At 42.8% G+C, this 21,480-nt stretch overlaps 1 protein-coding gene across 1 annotated transcript; it reads right to left on the bottom strand.

Annotated features, from left to right (window-relative positions):
- Positions 1–12,936: 12,936 nt before the first annotated feature.
- On the bottom strand, positions 12,937–14,001 carry neurod4 (neuronal differentiation 4; the record flags this gene model as incomplete). Its single annotated transcript, XM_084332792.1, has 1 exon — positions 12,937–14,001. One exon carries the CDS (start codon positions 13,999–14,001, stop codon positions 12,937–12,939), a length of 1,065 nt encoding a protein of 354 aa, XP_084188918.1.
- Positions 14,002–21,480: the final 7,479 nt, after the last annotated feature.

Here is a 21,480-nt window from a genome sequence, read left to right as displayed (position 1 = left end):
CTCTCTCTCTCTCTCTCTCTCTCTCTCTCTCTCTCTCTCTCTCTCTCTCTCTCTCTCTCTCCCTCTCCCTCCAATTTGCCCCAGCTGTCCGTCAGCCCCCCTGCAGTTCCCCCAGCTGTCTCTCCTTTCCCAAACGAGAAGCCCCACAACAATGCGGGTCACAGGTCAAGAGAAAGAACAGGCTGCACTCACAATGGACCAGTGGCTCCCACTACAACAATCCTTCTCCTTCCTCTCTCTGCCCTGGCCTTTCTCTGCTGCCGCCGCCGCTGCCAGGGCTGGAAAAGACGAACCCGCCGGAGAGGTGGATGAAGAAGGGGGAGAGCTCTCAGACAACAGCCTCCGAGGCGCCTTCCCCTTCTTTCAGTCGCCTGAACACAATGACTCACACTCTCTCTCTCTCTCTCTCTCTCTCTCTCTCTCTCTCTCTCTCTCTCTCTCTCTCTCTCTCTCTCTCTCTCTCTCTCTCTCTCTCTCTCTCTCTGTGTCTCTGTCTCTGTCTCATTCTCTCTCTCTCTCTCTCTGTCTCACTCTCTCTCTCTCTCTCACTCTCTCTCTCTGTCTCACTCTCTCTCTGTCTCACTCTCTCTTTCTCTCTCTGTCTCTCTCTTTGTGTGTGTCTCTCTTTCTCTGTCTCTCTGTCTCCATCTCTTTCTCTCTGTCTATCTCTGTGTGTGTGTGTGTGTGTGTGTGTGTGTGTCTCTCTCTCATGCTCTCTTTCTCTCTCTCTGTCTCTCTCTGTCTCTCTCTCTCTCTCTCTCTTTGTGTGTGTGTCTCTCTCTCCATCTCTCTCTGTCTCTCTCACTCTCTCTCTGTCTCTCACTCTCTGTCTCACTCTCTCTCTTTCTCTCTCTCTGTCTATCTCTGTCTCTCTCTTTGTGTGTGTCTCTCTCTTTCTCTGTCTCTCTGTCTCTATCTCTTTCTCTCTGTCTCTCTCTCTCTGTGTGTGTCTCTCTCACTCTCTCTTTCTCTCTCTCTGTCTCTTGCTGTGTGTCTCTCTCTTTCTTTCTCTCTGTCTCTCTCTCTCTCTTAAAAAAACCCTCTCTTTCTGTGTGTGTGTGTCTCTCTATCTCACTCTCTCTTTTTCTCTCTCTCTGTCTCTCTCTCTTTGTGTGTCTCTCTCTCTCTCTCTCTCTCTCTCTCTCTCTCTCTCTCTCTCTCTCTCTCTCTCTCTCTCTCTCTCTGTGTCTCTGTCTCTGTCTCATTCTCTCTCTCTCTCTCTCTCTGTCTCACTCAATTCAATTTCAATTTTCAATTCAATTGGGCTTTATTGACATGGGAAACATACGTTTACATTGCCAAAGCCAAACAAAACAAAACAATCAAACAGAGAAAACAAAATAAATCAGTACATTACAGACGGAATTTCTAGTACAGTCTTTATGGTGGTTGCATTCCGCTGGATGTCCTTTTCTTGTCACAGCAGCTCACAAATCTTGCTGCTGTGTTTGCACATTCTTGTATTTCTCCCAGTAGGTATGGGAGTTTTGAGTTATTGTCCATGTTTTCAAAGTCTCTTTGGGTGTTTGCAATTTGTGGGAAGTATATGTCTCTGATGTCTTGGTATAGTGGGCAATTTGTTAAGAAGTGGAGCTCGGTTTCCACCTCATCTTGTGTGCAGTGGGTGCATAGTCTGTCTTCTCTTGGGAGCCAGGTCTGCCTATGGCGGCCTTTCTCAATGGCTAGGCTGTGCTCGCTGAGTCTATACCTAGTCAAGGATCTTCTTAGTTTTGGGTCAGTCACGGTGCTCAGGTATTCTGCCATTGTGTACTCTCTGTTTAGGGCCAAATAGCATTTCAATTTGCTCTGGTTTTGGGTTGTTTCTTTCCAATGTGTCAGATAGTTTTCTTTTTGTTTTCTTATAATTTGATTTAGTCCAGTGTGGTTACTGTCTGGTGGTTCTGCTTGTGTTTGTGAGCAGAGTCCCAGAACCATCTGGCTGAGTGGGCATCTATCACTCTCTCTCTCTCTCTCTCTCTCACTCTCTCTCTCTGTCTCACTATCTCTCTGTCTCACTCTCTCTTTCTCTTTCTGTCTCTCTCTTTGTGTGTGTCTCTCTTTCTCTGTCTCTCTGTCTCCATCTCTTTCTCTCTGTCTATCTCTGTGTGTGTGTGTGTGTGTGTGTGTGTGTGTGTGTGTGTGTGTGTGTGTGTGTGTGTCTCTCTCATGCTCTCTTTCTCTCTCTCTGTCTCTCTCTGTCTCTCTCTCTCTCTCTCTTTGTGTGTGTGTCTCTCTCTCCATCTCTCTCTCTGTCTCTCTCACTCTCTCTCTGTCTCTCACTCTCTGTCTCACTCTCTCTCTTTCTCTCTCTCTGTCTATCTCTGTCTCTCTCTTTGTGTGTGTCTCTCTCTTTCTCTGTCTCTCTGTCTCTATCTCTTTCTCTCTGTCTCTCTCTCTGTGTGTGTCTCTCTCACTCTCTCTTTCTCTCTCTCTGTCTCTTGCTGTGTGTCTCTCTCTTTATTTCTCTCTGTCTCTCTCTCTCTCTTAAAAAAACCCTCTCTTTCTGTGTGTGTGTGTGTCTCTCTATCTCACTCTCTCTTTTTCTCTCTCTCTCTGTCTCTCTCTCTTTGTGTGTGTGTGTCTCTCTCTCTCCCTCTCTCTCTCCGTTCCATCTTTGCACTCTGCCACCGACCCTTTGTTATTCTCAAGAACCACCGTGTTCTCAAACAGTCAATGAAGTCAAACAGAGACTTTTGTCATGTTGTCATTCAGGACCCTAGCCAGGTTAATCTGAGTGTGTAGGATCTCGCCAAACGAACGTCTGAATTAGGTTCTGAGATAACTTTTTTTAAATATAGCATTCCACTTTCAATACTTGTAGCATATGTAAAAAAAAATTGTGTATTTATAAAAAAAAAAAAAAAATGTTTTAGTGTCATTTGATGGATTGTTTTAAAAATGGGTTTTTGCCCTAGAGCGTTTTGGCATGAGGTAGATGGGAAAATTACAGGCATGTGTGGAGCAGAGAGAGAAAGAGAGAGTCAGAAAGGCCTCTGACACATTCACCTGCTCCCCAGAGCCATTTTCCCATGGCCCACAGTGGCCGGCTGCCTGACCCGGTAAAGGGAGACCCTGCGGCACACCATAGAATGACATCACTCACTCACTCACACACACACACACACACACACAGAGTCCAATGCATGGCCACACAAAGAGGCCACTTTTTTATTCTTATTATACTCTTTTGAATAGTCAGTTCTTTAATTATAGAGTGACTTGTAAGCTGGTTTGTGTCAAATTGACCAGTGTGGATTGAGCCACTGTTTCTACTTTTCTTTTTTTCTAGATTTGTTTTTTGGCATTTTACTGCTTTATTTCGGACAGGCCCGACAGAGAGGAAGCTTGGGAGAAGACTTGAGGGAAGACATGCGGCAAGGGTCTCCGGGTCCGGGAGTCGAGCCCGGGACATCCGCGTTGCACTGCAGCGCAGCTATGTGGTGCGCCACCCTGGCGCCCCAACAGTTTCTACTTTTTAAAGTTTGTGATTAAAATTAGAATCTCTCTAAATCTGTCAAACACTGATATTGGCACAGCCACAGCCAGGCCCTAGTTTTTTTTCTCTGCTCTGTGTCTGTCTGCTCTCAATACAGCGAAGCTTTCTATGACCATATGGATGTCTTCCTCTCATCCTGATTCATTCCCTTCGCCTGTTCTGCCTACACAGCTGCCTGCCATCAGCTCATCATTGTTCCTGTTCAAGCCCGGTTCTCCATCCACTCCTAGTCAGAGTGTTGTGTCAGCCTCCATGTGGTATCAGCACTCCAAGTACAGATTTTAAAACCAGCCATCCTAAAGAGGACATAATCAGAGCAGCATAACTGGACCACTTTAACACTTTATTATAACCTTCAGATGTCAGTAGGTCGAGGATTGAATGCTCCCAAGCACTGAAATACAGGAATGTCACATAGAATGTGTAATTTTTGACACACCTCTTAAGCCAGAGCGGTCCGGTACCGGTACTGTTAAACGGAGTGCGTTTGCGGTGGCGATTGAATGGAACTCAATTGACTCATTGATCATCTTTAGCCTCGTAGGCATATTTATTTCTCAGGCGGGGCGAGATGCGGTCGTAGTGCCGCTATATATATCAACAACAATCATTGACAAATAATAGACCGGAACAGGAATGGAAAGGAAACGTCAGTGACATCACATACTGGATTTACTACATCGCCCTCTGTAGAACACAAATGAGCAAGGGCGCACATAATAATAATATATTTAACACCCCCACTCGAACTTAGCTTATTGTGGTACAAAACAAAAATATATATATATATATATATTCTCCCTCTTTGGCCTTCAAGACAAAATAAACAACAACAAAAAAACATATTGGCACATCCATGCTTTTCTTTCACTCTAACTAAGTGCCAAACAAATACTGAGCAAACTTCTTCAGTTGTAGCTTAGTGGCTGGTTTTGTCATCACATCAGCAATCATGTTGTCAGTAGGACAATATTCCAAACATATCCTCCCACTATTCAGTTTCTCTTATGAAGTGATATTTTATATCAATATGTTTACATCTTTGCCTGTTTACAGGATTCCTGGCTAGTGCAATAGCTCCTTGGTTATCATCATAAACCTTGGTTTGTGCATACTAACATCCATCAATACAAGTTTCAAGTTCAAGTTTCTTTAATAGTTGTCATACAGAAGTACAGAATACTTTTATACAAAATGCTTCTTACTGTTACCCTTGAGTAGCTGTTGCAAATACATACACTCCTGTATGGCTGATGCTAAGGCCATGTATTCTGCCTCGCAGGTAGAAAGTGCAACTGTTGGTTGTCTTCTACTCTTCCATGAAATGAGAGAGCTTCTCTCACTTAGACTGGCACAATACCCTGTGGTACTATGTCTGTCTACAACGTCTGATGCCCAGTCAGCATCACTGTGGACTATTAGGCCTAGTTCACCTGTATCATTCTTTTTAAAACATAAGCCACAGTCTGTTGTACCCTTAAGATACCTGAACACATGTTTTACAGTGTTCCAATGCTCTTCACTTGGTTCAGAAAGATGCTGGGAAAGTTTACTGACTACAAAACTTAAATCTGGTCTAGTACATGTAGCCAAATAAATCAAACTTCCCACTGCCTCTCTATACATCCTCGGGTCTCCAAATCTTTCTGCATTTTCTGTGTATTCAAGTTTTGATTTACATGGGGTCTCTCTGGACCTACACTCTTGCATTCCAAATCTGGAGAGGATTTTGTTCACTGTTGTGACATTGTGACTTGACCCTCTGACTGGTTAAAATCTATCCCTAGAAAATGTTTTCCCAGATCCTTCATTTTAAACCTCTCAGCAAGCATCATTTTGACACCTTTCACAACCTCCTCATTGTTACCAGCAATGATTAAATCATCAACAAATACAATTAGAATCACTTTTTCATTTTGTTTTTCCCTTGTGTATTGGCAGTTATCAGCAGGATTTTGTTCAAAACCATTCTCAGTGAGATATGCATGTAACAGAGCATTCCAGTTTCTGCCTGACTGCTTTAGACCGTATAGGGATTTCTGTAATCTGCATACTAGCTTTTCTCCTGTTTCTGACTTTATCTCATAACCTTCAGGTTGTTCCACATAGACCTCACGATCAATTGGTGCATGCAGGTATGCAGTTTTGACATCCAATTGATGTAAAAATAAATCTTCCTGCACTGCCTTTTGCATGACCACTCTAACCGTTGTCATGTCAACTGTAGGTGAGAATGTTTCCTCGTAGTCAATACCTTGCTTTTGGCTGTAACCTTTTGCCACAAATCTTGCTTTACATTTGTCTGATCCATCAGTATCACTCTTGAGAGTATAGACCCACCTCGCCCCCACTGCCTTTTTGCCTGGTGGCAACTGGGTGATCTTGAATGTGTCATTCTCTTTCAGTGACTGTATTTCATCATTCATTGCGTCTACCCACAGATGTGACTTGGTTGAGCTTATGGCATCCTGGTAATTTTGTGGTATGTCACAAACTGCTCTATAACAAGAGTCTACACATGTTACCAGTCTGTCTGCTGTATCCTCAGTCACATAATCTTGAAGGTACACTGGCTTTCTCCTAACTCTAGGTGGGTACCTTCTACCCTGACACTCAGTGCTAGGCTGTTCACATTTAGCCTCAGAAACATCTCTTTGAACACTTTGACCTGATGCATTTTCCATTTCTTCATCATCATTTCCCTCATTTTCAAGGATCCTGGGGTGTAACTGTGCATCTCTGTCCTGATATTCAATGTGTGATCCATGTGTCTGTGTTTCTTTTTCTTTGGCTGTCTCATTTGTGAATTTCACTAACCTGTGTTTTCTGACCTTCTCTGTGTCTGGATAGTACACAAGATAAGCTGGGCTGTTTTTGTCATAGCCAATAAAAAGACCCTGCTCACATCTGGGATCTAACTTCCCTTTCTCTTGTGTGTAGGCAAAACATACAGATCCGAATTTCTGAAGTTTGGACATGTTTGGTTTCTTGCCTGTGAGCATCTCATATGGTGTCTTCTTTGTGCGTCTACCGTAGCACCTGTTTCTCACATAGGCTGCCGTCTGTACAGCATAACTCCACAGCTTGTCTGGCAACTTACTGTCTAACAGCATACACCTGCCCATTTCATAGAGGGTTCGCCAACCTCTCTCTGCTGTGCCATTTTGGTGAGGTGAATAGGGTGCAGATGTCTCATGCTTAATCCTATTTTTGGTTAACAGTGCTTTGAATTCCTTGCTTGTAAATTCACCTCCATTATCAGATCGTAAACATTTCACTTTTCCATAAGGGGCTGAGTCTGCCAAGTACCTCTCTGTGGCGTGTACTGCATCACTTTTGGATTTGAGAAAATACACAGTCATGGCACCTGAGTAGTCGTCTGTAAAAGACTGTGCATACTTATGACCTTCTAAGCTTGGGGTTCTCATGGGACCGGCTAAATCAGTGTGGACCATCTGTAAAGGTTCTGTAGCCTTTCTGTCCGGCTCCCTATTCCTTGTCTGGGTGAATTTACCTTTTGTACATATTTCACACAGCTGTGCTGGCCTGACTGCACTGCCTCTTATCTCCATACCTTTTACCACACCCAGTAACTTTTGTACATCCTCATAATTGCAATGACCCAATATTTCATGCCAAGTTTGCATGTCATGACATATATTGCATGTATCAAATTTTTTCTGAACAGTTGGCAAATAAAACAGATTACCACTTTCATGGAAGTCAAACCTGTTGCCCTTCTTGGCGATCATGTGGCTGTCCCCCTTTTTGAAAGTCACCGTTGCTCCTGCATTGGTTGCTCTTGCCACTGAGAAGATGTCATGTGGATACGTCGGCATATACAGTGCATCCTGTAGCTGTGCTCTCTGTTGCCGTCCCTCGTTGTCTAGTAGGTAGATCAGCGCCGTTCCTCTGCGTTGTGCCAACCCGCTGCACTTGGTCCCATCTGCCAGCTCCATTGAGTGGGTGTCAGGCTGGAATGTGTTGTCAAAGCTCTTGAACTTGGCAATATCATTCACGATGTGGGATGTCGCTCCGGCGTCCACCATGATCCCCTTTTTCTTCACGTTGGCTGATGGCCTCTCGTTGTTTGCATGCTTGGCCATGAAGCATTGATCGTCGTCGCCGGTGTCCACCTCTGCGACCTTTCTTGCTCCTTCTTTTCCCTTTTTCCTGCACAGGGACTCTGTGTGTGTGTTGCTCTTGCAGTGACTGCACCACACTTTTCGGGTGCACCTGTTTCGGGTGTGTCCTCTTTCTCCACACCTGTAACATGTCAGAGTGGCTTCCCCATCCTTCCTATATGTCTTGGTGCCTTGTTTGCTTTGCCTTGTGCTAGTCTTCATCACACTGTCCGTATATGCAGTGCCAGTTGTCCTCATTTTCTCAGACTCTTCATAGACTCTTAGTCTTCTCTTGAAGTCTTTGAATGTAACATTGTCCTCATTCTGTGTTACATGGACAGCTAGTAGCCTAAATGAGTCTGGTAATCCATTCAGAATAGTGGCTACAAGCAGCCCATCACTCATGTTCTCTCCTGCATCACGAAGAGCTGAAATTATATTCTCAGCCCTTATCATGTAATCAGTCACAGTCTCATTGTCTTCCATTTGTATGGTGGTCAATGATGTGTACAGGTTTAGAATCCTGGGCTTGCTTTTTCCCGAATAATGCTCCCTCAATAATTGCAGGGCTTTCCTCCCATCATCGGCCGCATCATGTCTTATCAATGAAAGGCTCTTATCGTCTAGCGCATTCACTAATTGGGCGTAACAGTCTGCATTCCTCGCTGCGTCTGCAGCTAATGCAGCTTCACCAATGGGCGCTCGCAAAATCGTGTCTTTTAGCTTCAGAATGTGTAAACGGCTAAGGAATCTCGTCTCCCACAGATCATATCTATCTTCTTTTCCATCGAATATAATCTGCTGGTGTATTGTTCCTGCTACAGCCATTTTCACGTTTCTTCAGAGTTTACTATATCCAAACGTTTGGTTGCGGCTTGTAGAAACTCCGTGACGTGTCTTCACTGTTCACGAAATCTCCCGGTACCGTCTTCATTCCCGGTTTAGTTAGTATATTATTCTATTCACCTTGTCACTCTAGACTGGCATTCCTGGGCCCATAACCTGTTAAACGGAGTGCGTTGCGGTGGCGATTGAATGGAACTCAATTGACTCATTGATCATCTTTAGCCTCGTAGGCATATTTATTTCTCAGGCGGGGCGAGATGCGGTCGTAGTGCCGCTATATATATCAACAACAATCATTGACAAATAATAGACCGGAACAGGAATGGAAAGGAAACGTCAGTGACGTCACATACTGGATTTACTACATCGCCCTCTGTAGAACACAAAATGAGCAAGGGCGCACATAATAATAATATATTTATCGTGCCATAAATCCATCAATACAGAACGTATTAATTAATGTTGCATTTCTTTTTCAAATGTAGCCAAGTGTAAAGACCCTAACCCTGTCAAAACAGCAGTCAAAGTGTATATTAGCACTACGTTTGTTTACCAACTATTTTAAGTGTTATTAGTAAAAATATGAGTTTATAGAAATCTCAGCGCATTGACTCGGAAAAATGCACATATTGACGGAGGACTAACTTGAGTGTAGTCTTTTGAGAGAAGAGACCCAGAGCTTTCGATGGGCTTTCGAATAAGAAAATAACAACACTTCCCAGCTCACGCCAGCCCCTGTCAATCATCTGACTTCTAGCGTGAAGGTTTTTTTTTCTCTTTATTTTCAGGATCCTATCTCACGGGTGGAACAAACCTGAATGTATTGCCATAAAATAGAACGCACTTAGTTGCTTTACCTTTCTGTGAACGTCTAGCAAAAAAACGCGTTGCAAACTGATGAAAAATGGCGGAGTAATTTACATTATAAAAAAGTAACTGTACCTACAGTACATTTCATTCACGGTATTTGCTGCCCTCTCAGGGGCGCCTGGTGGTACTAAATCCAGATTGAACTCTGCCATTGGAAAGGAGCGATTTGGCCCGATCCATAGATGTGTGACTTGGCCATAATAAGGTCATTTATAGGCCTGATATTCTATATTCTATAATCATATTTCAAATTGCATGTGTCCGGATGGCAGAATTCAGTACTGTATCTTCAAAATCTCCTGTAAATCATCTGCCCTTTATTCATTTGCTTAGGGTCTCGATCTTGGACAGTTTCTGTGTCTTGGAGTAGCAGGGCATCACCCTCCGTAGGTTATCCAGGGCGTCGTTCAGCTCGTGCATACGAGAGCGCTCGTGGGCATTGGCCTTGCACCGCCTGGCCTTGAACCTCTCCTGTCTACTTTTGGTCATCTTCTTCTTCTTGGGCCCCCTGCGTTTGGGAGCCTCCTCTCCATCTGGTCCAATGTCCTCCTCCTCATCCTCATCGAATTCATCCTCCTCCTCCATGTCCTCACTCCCCAGCTCTATGGAGCCCCGGGCAGCCAGCCCATTTTCATGTCTGGTTAATATTAGCATGGTGTTATTCACCGTCAAAGCTGAAATTCTTTTATAAAATAAAGAAGAAAATTTATATTCTCCTTTGGTTCATTACAATTTACTCAAGTGTAACAGACACATTATTTCTGATAATACATTCCCTGAGATCCATAGATGTCCCTAGATACCAAGAACATGCAAATGGTCCTTGTAGAAGTGGAACACTCTTCCATTTACTTAGGTATGTATTTGTAGGTAAATTCTCTGAAAATATGGCTAGGGCTTAAGAGGTTACAGTAAGTAGATTCAATATGAAATAGTTCTCCACTTAATAGTTATTTTACTTAAGTATAATTTCAAATGAAGAACTTTTACCAGAGTACTAATTTATCTGGGTATTTCTACTTTTACTTAAGTAAAGGAACTGTGTACTTCTTCCACCACAGTTTTTTCCCTGGTTTTCGTATCATAATTTTGATTTCGGTCTCTATTTCAGAATAATAAATTGTAACCCATTCCTCCCCTGAGCTGCTATGACACCTGAATTTCCCCAAGGGGATCAATAAAGGAATATCTTATCTTATCTTATCTTATCTTATCTTATCTTATCGTATCTTATATTACCTTACCTTACCTTACCTTACCTTACCTTACCTTACCTTACCTTACCTTACCTTACCTTATGTTATCGTATCTTATCTTAATAAGACAACCAGGTGCACCCATTGTGGAGAAATGTTATTTCAACATGGACAGGAAACTCTTACTTATGTGGCTAATTGAATTGATGGAAACAGTTGAAGCTGTATGTGAAGCTAGTGTGTAGGGATGGGGAATATAACAGCATCTGGGCTACAATACAAAAGCTGCAGCAACTAGATGTAGAAAAAACCTTGTTCCAACTCGTTTCATTTTCTAATCTGAGCACCGGAGTGAGACATTATATTCCACATTATAACTTTCTAAACCAAACCAGAACCTAGCTGGTGTGAGTATGTGTTTTTAAAGGACCGTACCAGTCTTTTTGACATGTGGGTTCCAAGTCATTCTTGCCTTGATAACAGAGAAGGTAAAGACGGCTTTAAACTGTTAAACAGTAAACTATTTTATCACTGTAAAAAGAAATTGATTTTATATTTCTGCACTTTATGTACTCATTTTATGTCTATTCTATTCTACTACTTACTGCATTGCACTATTGCACTATTTTACTCTGTCTATATCTTACTCTTTTTATTATTCTCTATTTTTTTTATCCACTTTTTCTACTATTTTTCTGTATTTTCCTCCCATCCCAATTCATGCCAATTCCCCCCTCCCCTTCCTGGTCGTTGCGCACATGTGCCCCCCACTGGTCGGTCTAGGGAGCCCTGAAGTCTATCACATGCTTCCTCCGATACATAGGAGACAGCCAGCAGCCTCTTTTCACCTGGCAGCGAGGACTCTCATTGGTGAAGTGTAACGCGTGGGAGGTCACTACCTTCACCATTTCCCTCCCTCGCTGTGCTTATTATTGTCTATTTTTAAAACTGAATCAAACCTTAATAAACAAGGTGGCCTGTTGGGATGTTAGATCCTAATGTGATTTTATATGTCTGCACTTTATGTACTAATTTTATGCCTGTCTTTTTCCGCCATCTTTCTCTAAAATCACTGTGCTATTATTTTTTCATAATATCTTACCGTTACTGAAATGTTTGATTATTTTCGATTTACCACTGCCACTGGTTTCAAGTATATCTGAAAATGTGTGGATCAACTTTTCAGGGAAAAAACAAAAGCTTTTCAGGAAAATAAATGAACCTCAGATGTTAGCATGGCATTTTAGTCAGATGTGGTGACTTTAAAGGGTTTATGCGATGTTGAAGACACATTTTCAGATACAATGGAAGACTGTGGAAGTGGTGAATAAGCAGAAAATAACTATAATGGTAAAAGATTACGAAAAAAGAACAGCACAGCAATTTCTGTATCACAAGAAGTATGTCAAAAAAGAGTGCTATGGTCCTTTAAACACACAAACAACTATAAGATCCTAGAACGTGGTGTTACTGCTTATCTGTTGTTGAGTACTAAATACCACATCTAGTAGATGTATTTGTTGAAATCGCTGCTGTCAAGTGTGTCAGATCTTATTACTGTTGTCAAAGCAAATGTATCTAGTCATCATGATTACATCATAGCGTCACAGCAACAAGAAGAAACATGGCAACACTGTGTTACTATGGAAATAGTATATAATATAAGAATATTTATTCAATTAAGTGCGAAACAACCAAATATTTACAGTGGTACAGTATGACGAAATTGTGAACAACACCAAAAGAGACAGATACCTGAAAGAGCTCAAATAAATTACTTAAATACTTCATCAGTAAAGCTGCCAGTGACAAATGTATCAAGCAGCTAAATAAAAACAATGCTGAAAAGGAATACAAAAAGGACGCTATTTATCAAAATAAATAATAAATACAGATATAAATAGTTGGATTTTTCTTCATATGGCAAGAGGGACATTGGCTATTGGCATCAGTGCACAATTCATGTTTCTGTGGATTCATTTTTCTTTAATTAATTTTCCCTTCTCCGGTCATATACAGGCCTTAACGTTCTGACTACTGCAGTGCTAATACCTGCATGTTTGATTTGGCAAACTAATATTTAGCTATCTGGTTCCAACTTGAAGGGGCAACTTCTCCAGAAACAATGACAATGCAAATCATGTCAACATAAAATAATCATAACAACAACAACAACAACAACAACAACACCAACAACAACAACAACAACAACAACAACAACAACAAAAGAAGGAATAAATTAACTGAAAGTTGTGGGTGCATGTTTGTATCAGGTAGATTGAGTTGAGGTGATGAGTCTCAGAGTGTTCCGTGTTCTCCCAGAGAACAAGACAGTGTTTTGTACAGTCAACAGGAGGGCAGTGGCTCTGACAGCAGTTCTCCCCTGGCCGGTCTCACAACCGGGTCACTCGCTGTAGATGGTGGCCATCTGAGAGGCGACCATGTGAGGAGGGGCGAAGGTGTCGAAGGCCATGTCCAGGGGAAGCTCGTAGCGCGAAGCCTGGTAGAGCGTGTGGCCCTGAGGCCCTACTGGCAGCCCGCCCATAGAGGGGTAGTGGTGGGAGGAGAGATAGTGGGCAGGGTGGGGGGGGTAGTTCCTCTCTGACTCATTGGGGGAGGGCTCCTGCTTCAGGGTAAAGTTACCGCTGATGCTCAGGGGGGGGGTGAGCGGCCCATCGTAAGGAGGGGTACCGCCGCTGCACTCGTTAGGGGAAGGGTTGTCGTAGGACGGACCCTTGAAGCCCTTCATGTGAAGGAGGTGGGAGGCCTCCAGGGAGCCATAGGGGGGGCTGGGCAGGCCAGGGGAGGGGTAGCTGAGGGGGTGGCCAGCCTGACCCCCCACACCACCTACCCCCGGGCCGCCACACTTGTCGTCCAGTTTGTTGTGCAGTATGGGAGTCGGTCCCAGCTGCAGGCAGCCGGCTACCAGGTTACTGGTGGGCTGGGACAGGCCTTTGCACAGCATCTCCATGAAGCCGTGGCTCTCCGGGGACTGGCCGCTCTCCAGCACCTCGGACAGGGCCCAGATGTAGTTGCGGGCCAGCCGCAGGGTCTCGATCTTGGACAGTTTCTGGGTCTTGGAGTAGCAGGGCATCACCCTCCGTAGGTTATCCAGGGCGTCGTTCAGCCCGTGCATACGAGAGCGCTCGCGGGCATTGGCCTTGCACCGCCTGGCCTTGAACCTCTCCTGTCTACCTTTGGTCATCTTCTTCTTCTTGGGCCCCCTGCGTTTGGGAGCCTCCTCTCCATCTGGTCCAATGTCCTCCTCCTCATCCTCATCGAATTCATCCTCCTCCTCCTCCATGTCCTCACTCCCCAGCTCTATGGAGCCCCGGGCAGCCAGCCCATAGCGTCCCCTCATGTCCGGACTCCCCTCTCCGTCCTGAGAGCTAACGTCCTCCTCTAGCCAGCCCAGTGAGCTGACCAGCTCACTCATATCCGCAGGCTTCCCAAAAGGCTTGGTCATCATTGTGATCTGAAGAAGAACAACACACTAATTAGTCAGTCAACTATTCAACTAGCTCAATAGTGTCTATGCCATTCCACTGAGTTTAAGATGATATTTGACAAAATTGTATGAAATCCGAATGGATTAATTTGGCACGAGATTGATTCATGTCTGAACCGGAATTGTATTCCATTTGGTGTCTCTAAGCTTGTGTCTCGTATAGACACCATTTATTTCAGCACCTTTGAGTGGACAGCTCACTCTAATCCCAACCGTTTTCAGTGGCCTGTTAACATCAGAGTCAGACTGAAGTTATGTAGAGGAAATGTACTTGTTTGAAATGTGTGAAATGCATTCTACTAAGTGAGATAATGGACCATGGGGATGAACTGTTTAGGAATAACAGTTCCCTGCTGTTATTTCGTTGTCGCTTCAAAGACGCCATCAATCTGGGACACGATGGGATTTCGTGAAATTCGGAGCCGCATACAAATCAACACACAAGCGGCCCGAACAGTTTTTAAAGTTACATTTGATTTGATGTGCCTTCTGTATTTTCGCCACCCCGCTTATTTAATTCGGTATTCAAAATAATTAAACATACATTTAAATTAATTCAATAGGTTTGTGTTTGGTAAAATACGTCATATTTAAATACAGCGCCCAGACAGAGAAAATACTATTGTTTTGAACATAATTGTCCTAGTTTGTAGGTTATTGTGCAGCAGTGCGTAAAGTAGGACAGTTTAGCTACAGTAGGCTAATGAATGAATAATTACGCACGCACTTACTGTCTGGACAGAACAATTTAGAATATTGGCACTTAAAATAATATTTGATATTTTCCTCGAATATATAATAGTAATTTTCTTGACCATGTTTGTAGGTTAATACATTTTTCCATAACATGGAAAGCAACAGCATAAAGTTAACCGATGTTGGAATTCGTTCACTATCAACGACTTTGAAATATTTGTCTATATAAAGTATTTTATATAAATAAATAAAAACTCACCTGTTTAGATTCACAACTCGCTCTTAATAAATTGGCAAACGCCCGGCTAAATTCAAAGGCCAACAACCAAACTAAATTAGAAAAATAAAATCCACAATTATTGTTGCATTTATGTATCTGCCAGTCGCCCACTCTTTCGTTCCCTCAGATAGCCATCAGCTTGCGTGGGACTTTCATCTCTGACTGGCAGGAACAAGTCTGATGTTTGCCTTTAGCGAGCTGCTGCCCAAGCCCCTCCTTCGAGCACCCCACCCATATTCAGCTCATCCAAACGCGCGTGGCGGGCTCGTGGCCAAAAGTTTCACCAAACAAACGGACATGCACATGCGCGCGTGTGTGTGTTTGTGCGTGCGTGCGTGTGTGTGAGAGAGAGAGAGAGAGAGAGAGAGAGAGAGAGAGAGAGAGAGAGAGAGAGAGAGAGAGAGAGAGAGAGAGAGACGGGCGATGTTGTCATTTGCACATTTTGCTTTTGCTCGTCTCAAAATTACACTTTGGAAAATAAGATTGGGCTCCTTGTACTGTTTAATGCAATGTCTGGCATACATTTTGAATAATTATGATTGTCGCTAGCCATTCATTAGTCGGTTGGATTAGGAATTTTCCACTTAATTACGCACAGTAGCCTTCGTTGAATGAGAGACGCTCTTCCATCTCGTGTATGTAAGTGATTTTGACAGCTTGGTGCGGTAAGAGCAGGTGTGTGCGTTGTTCACCCGCTCATTCAATTGTTTTCTTCCGCTTATTAGTCATATTTTGCCCATCCTGGCTCTCAAGGACTGTTGGATGAATCAAACCAGAATAAGTGGTTTGATTAGAATCAATAGATAGATAGATAGATAGATAGATAGATAGATAGATAGATAGATAGATAGATAGATAGATAGATAGATAGATAGATAGATAGATAGATAGATAGATAGATAGATAGATAGATAGATAGATAGATAGATAGATAGATAGATAGATAGATAGATAGATAGATAGATAGATAGATAGATAGATAAAGATAGATAGATAGATATGCTGTTTAATGTTGTTATTTTTGGTTAATTAGCCTATTTGAGTGCCAGAATATTATGCTAAGTCTGACTTTACTTTTCTGATATATATATTTTTTTTTATCATGAAAGATGTTCAGTGGCTGCAACCTACACCCGCGCATGAATATCTCTGTCCCTCCCATTTAATGCATGATTATTATTCTTTTCCTCCTATTTTAAAAACAAATGCCATTTCATAACAACAAACGCATGTGAGACGTGGTGCGTGGCGAGCCGCACCGCAGTGGGGGTCCATTGTAATCATTAGCCATTAACAGGCGGGGCTTGCGAGTCGCACGTGCCCCCGCATTGATCCCATTGTGTGCGCACATCTGTGCTCGCGACTGAGTCTCTCTCTATCTCTTTCTCTCTCTCCTACAAACAATACCGCCACAACTTTTCAATTTGCATAGGTTTTTTTTCGGAACATTTTGTTTTACTAAGTAGGCTTCCGTGTTTGAGTTGTGGCTTCATGATGACTAATCAGCACCTCTGTGTAAAACAGGCACGTATCCAACGACTATTGAAGGGACTTGAACAGATGGCCATGATACAGGAAGCCATATATAGGGGGTGCATCTGTTGCTTGGATGCTCACGCGTCACTCGCCTGCCGAAGATGATGTCTCGTGCTGAAACAGCATATTATCGAGTCCTAACGGCCCTTATCGCTCCTCATCAGCTCACTGGCCATGAAGGCGTGTAGACGAGAGAGAGACAGTGTTTGTGTGTGTGTGTGTGTGTGTGTGTGCGTGTGTGTGTGTGTGTGTGTGTTCGCTCGCCCTATGTGAACCCTACATTGCAACAACAGTGTGCACCCAGTGTCTGTAATGTGAAATGTCTGCTTCCTCTATACGCTCCCCAGGTACCCCGCACCCCTATCCCTCCACAACCCCATGTGATGTCCCACGAGCCTGAGCCTGGCCTCCATCACACCTGCAGCCAGCGCAGGGAATTAGAGCTTCGCCTCCCTCATAGCTGTCGGTGTCCCAAATGACTGACTGGATGACGGAGGGGAATTGTGTCCTCCTGTAACATAGATAGCCAACCTTCTGGAAGAGGTCAGAGGCAAAACACCTGATCAGAACTCAACTTCTCACGATATGAAATCACTGGCATGTACAGACTTTTCCATGGGCTGGGCGATGTGATCAAAATGTGATATCACAAATCTTTCTTATTTTTGATGGTTTAACAACATTTTTGGTATTTTGTTTTTCCCCATGCAACTTAGTGTGATTTGACATCTTTTTGACGTTTTTATTTTATTATTTGTTGTACTATGGTGCTTTTTCATTCAAACCGGTATATTTAATCTATATTGTATCCCAAGATGTTGCTAATACTGCTGCAAGCAACCTTTTTCGATTAACTTAAAAAGAATAAATGTATAATTTCCCCAATTTGTATACAGTATATTGATGACAAGGTTATAGTGGAATAAATAATAGTATAGTACTATAGTGGTATAAATTCATATTTAGGCTTTGCATGGATCCATATGAGTGCCTCATATAAATAATTATGGTCCAAGTGTCCTTCTGACTTAAATTATATATTGACACCCCTTTAACATAATGTGTGGACGTTTATGTATTGAAGATTGATTGATTCCTAATATAATGTCCTCATGTAAAGATATTCCCCTCCCCTGTGTCCCCTTACCTGTGCCCCCCCCCTCTCTGTGGAATAAGACATTCCCCTCCCCTTTCTCCCCAATCCTGTGCCCCCCCCCCCTTCTCCCCAATCCTGTGCCCCTCTCCCCAAACCTGTATCCCCCCCCCATTTGACCTATCAAATGGGACCACATCCCCCCCTTGTTAACTATATAAGTCTCCTCCCGAGATCAATCCAGGTCTTTTACCTGGGTGATTTCAGCTGACCACCTGGGGAGAGCCCTCAGCCATTCTCTCTATATGTACTCATGTATATTTCTATCTGTCTGGTTAATAAACCTTATTATCTTGACCTCGGTTGACTGAGAACATTCTTCTTCAGGATATCCACAAATATCCCACACCAAGCACTGAAAAACAAGAATATCAGTATTCAAGTATATTCATTAACAAATATTTGTAATATTTTATATTTGAGTAGAACTTTGAATGTTGTTTTTATGCCTCCGCACAGCTGTGACTGGAGGCATTATGTTTTTGGGTTGTCCGACCATCTTTCCATCCATCCGTCCTATTCTCGGAATTTCTTCAAATTTGGCACTAAAATCCACTTGGACTCAAGGATAAACTGATTATTTAGGTGGTCAAAAGGTCAAAGGTCAGTGTGACCTCACGTCCGTCCCATTCTCTCGTGAAGACTGTTTGTCGTATGGACTTATGGGAGGTGTCAATGAACTCAATACAGACTACTACTTTCATTGGTCGAGGTTAACCACGCCCCCATGTGTACACCCCGCCCCTATGCATAAGCCACTCCCTCTTTCATATCTCATGAACTGTTTGTCGTAGACCATCCTTCCATCCATCCGTCCTATTCTCGGAATTTCTTCAAATTTGGCACTAACATCCACTTGGACTCTAGAAGTGTTAGTTGTACAGACTTGCAGGTGGCATCATTGACTAAGCAGGGACATTGGTCAATGTTAGCACCACCTCCTACACTTAAGCCCTTCCTTCAAATTTGGCACAAAAAGGATGAACTGATTCGATTTTGATGGTCAAAGGTCAAGGTCACTGTGACGGTGACCTCACAAAACAAATTTTTGGCCATAACACATTTTTGATTATGACAACATTTCATACAAATGTCTAATAGGATCAAATTAAGTGATTACATTGTATATCCAAAGGGTCAAAGGTCAACTTCCCTGTGACTGATTGATTGATATATTGATTTTTTTTTAATTAACAGATTGCAGAATGGGTACAATACAGTACAGCTCAATACACACAATTGTTAAGGGGATGCAGACCAGAGAAAGACTTTCGTCTTGTTTACATCAGGGTCCCCCATTTTCAATTCATCATAACATATATGACATACATGACATACAGATAGACAGTACTGTTACATCTAGACATTTATGACATACCAGGGCCCTATTCCCCGTACCTGGTTCAACTAAGTCGATCAAGAGTCCCATTATCCAGATTCAGTTAACCCGATGTTTGAAGCCGGGATTTTCCTGTTCCTCGAAGGTGGATTCAGTCTCGTTAACTCGAACCAGACTTGAGACCCAGGATAAGTGCGCGCGGCCGCTTCAGTTGAAAAGCCAGCACGTATCGATAGCAGAGATCCTGATTTTCTAACGGCATTGATTGATTAATTGATTTAAAACTTTATTAACAGATTGCAGTACGGCTCAATAGCCTCGCCGACAAGTTAAATGCATGATCTATAGGCTAATTTTAAGTCCCTCATTACCCCAATCAATCAGATTATATTTCTTTAAACTTGCCTGCTGGCAGTAGGTTTATGGATTGAATAATCAAATGAGATCTTGCTAGCGAAAATAATTAGTTTAACTGTTATACAGAATAAGGATACGGCTCTCTTACCCATTGATTGATGTATGGTGGATCTTTTACTTATCTGCACTGTGGTGTAACGGTTTGTGGTTTTGACTTTCACGCAGACGGCCCGGGTTCGAATCCTAGTCTTTTCCTTCTTTTTGCAATGTAGGAATAATTCAATTTGGTGCACGTTGAGAGCTATATAAAGAATGACATCCTCAATGCATGTAGATTTATAATATTTTAACTTAAAACTAGGCTACTTTTGCGTATAATCATTAATATTATATTCCAAAAAAATTATATTAGAAACGCGGGGTTTCAAACACCGGTCGCCCGGTTGCCAGGATTCAGCACTAGCCGCTGCGCCACTGTGCCAGACAGGATAAATTCATTGTTTATCCATTAATGGACGAGAGACCCGTGTTTAGAATATTTTACTTTTGAATGAAGTTTTATCTCTTTATTCTCAAATGCATTAATGTGACGTCAACGGCTCATTCAATTTCTCAAATCCGTCAAACAGCGCATCTCATCAGACATTTTAATCCCAGTTACAATATCACACAAAAACCACAATCCCCGCATAGACACTTCAATTTTATGCTTGAATGAACACAATCCGGGCGCTCCGTTAAGCAAATCTACAGCGGAGAATATATGAAACTAATCAGAGCCAAACGGCCGATAGGTTTCATTCATTAAAAATATCCCAGCGGGATTCACATTTGCAATGCGCCGTTATTAAAATAACCACATGCAGCGTGTATCGCGACTCCGAGCGCCGTATATGACGTGCATTATTTTATTTAGGACAAAGTAAATCTATAGGCTCAATATGATTTATTATCAGCATTTAGTTCTATTATTATACATTTCAAAAGCCCCCTCTAGGAAAACGAAGCACAGAAACGTAATTCAGAATGGTATAATGCAGATCCTAGACTGTGAGAATCATTTCAGGAAGCGAGCTGTCATTTCTTTGCGGGGGCGTGGCCATGGTTCATCCGGCTAACTGAAGTTAACCCTGCTCCCGACCAGGCTCAAACTTTTTGATCTGTTGTCATGGTGATTTAGACAATCGAGCGTCGGGGAATGGGAAGGTCCGGCTTAAGTCAGGCTTGACTGGAAATTATCCGGCTAACTCAGTTATCCAGGTACGGGGAACGGGGCCCAGATCTACAAATATACAGTACTGTTTGTGAGTACAAAAAGAGTCTAAAAAGAGAGTATATACATTTGAGGGGGAAGAAACTACATTGGAGGAGGTTGGGTAGGTGGGGTGGGGGTGGGGAAACTGTACATTGGAGGTGGTTGTGTGGGTGGGGTGGGGGGGGGGGGGGGTTGGGTAGGTGGGGAAACTACTGTACATTGGAGGGGGTTGGGTTTGGACAAAATACAGGGGCCAGTTTCGAATTGCAGTCTCCCGTAGGTGCTCTTTTAGAGAGGTTTTGAAGGTGGGTAGTAATTCACATTCCTTTACAGTTGTGGGTAGGGCGTTCCACATTGTTGTGGCATAATTGCTAAACGTGTTTAGTCCCTTGTTTGAGCCGAATCTGGGTTTAACATGATTTGTGGAGCTCCCTCTGGTGTTGTGGTCGTGGTATTCACTGACCTTTGGGAAGTATTTTGACATGTACATGTGTACTTTAGTGGTGTAGTGTATCTTGTAGACCAGGCCAATTGCAAGTTGCTGTACTCTGTCGTCTACTCTAAGCCATCCTAGGTTGTCAAAGTGGCATCATAATGTTATTTTCTGGCCATTAGTCAACTATTCAGGAACAGAAGGGGATATTGTGACCACATGCCAAGCATGTGAACACATACAATTTTGTGTATTTGACTCTAAATAGACATACAGCAAAACAAGAAAAGCTGAGGCAAGGGGAAAGCCAATGAATAAGATTAGATTAGATTAAATTAGATTCAAATGTATTGTCATCATAAGTACAATACAAACAAAAAGAAGTTTGGCA

Source organism: Notolepis coatsorum (assembly GCF_963971535.1).
Source record: "Notolepis coatsorum genome assembly, chromosome: 17".
NCBI classification, from domain to species: Eukaryota; Metazoa; Chordata; class Actinopteri; order Aulopiformes; family Paralepididae; genus Notolepis; species Notolepis coatsorum.
The sequence above is the reverse complement of the archived record's forward strand: the minus strand, read 5'-3'. Positions and strand labels throughout refer to the sequence as shown.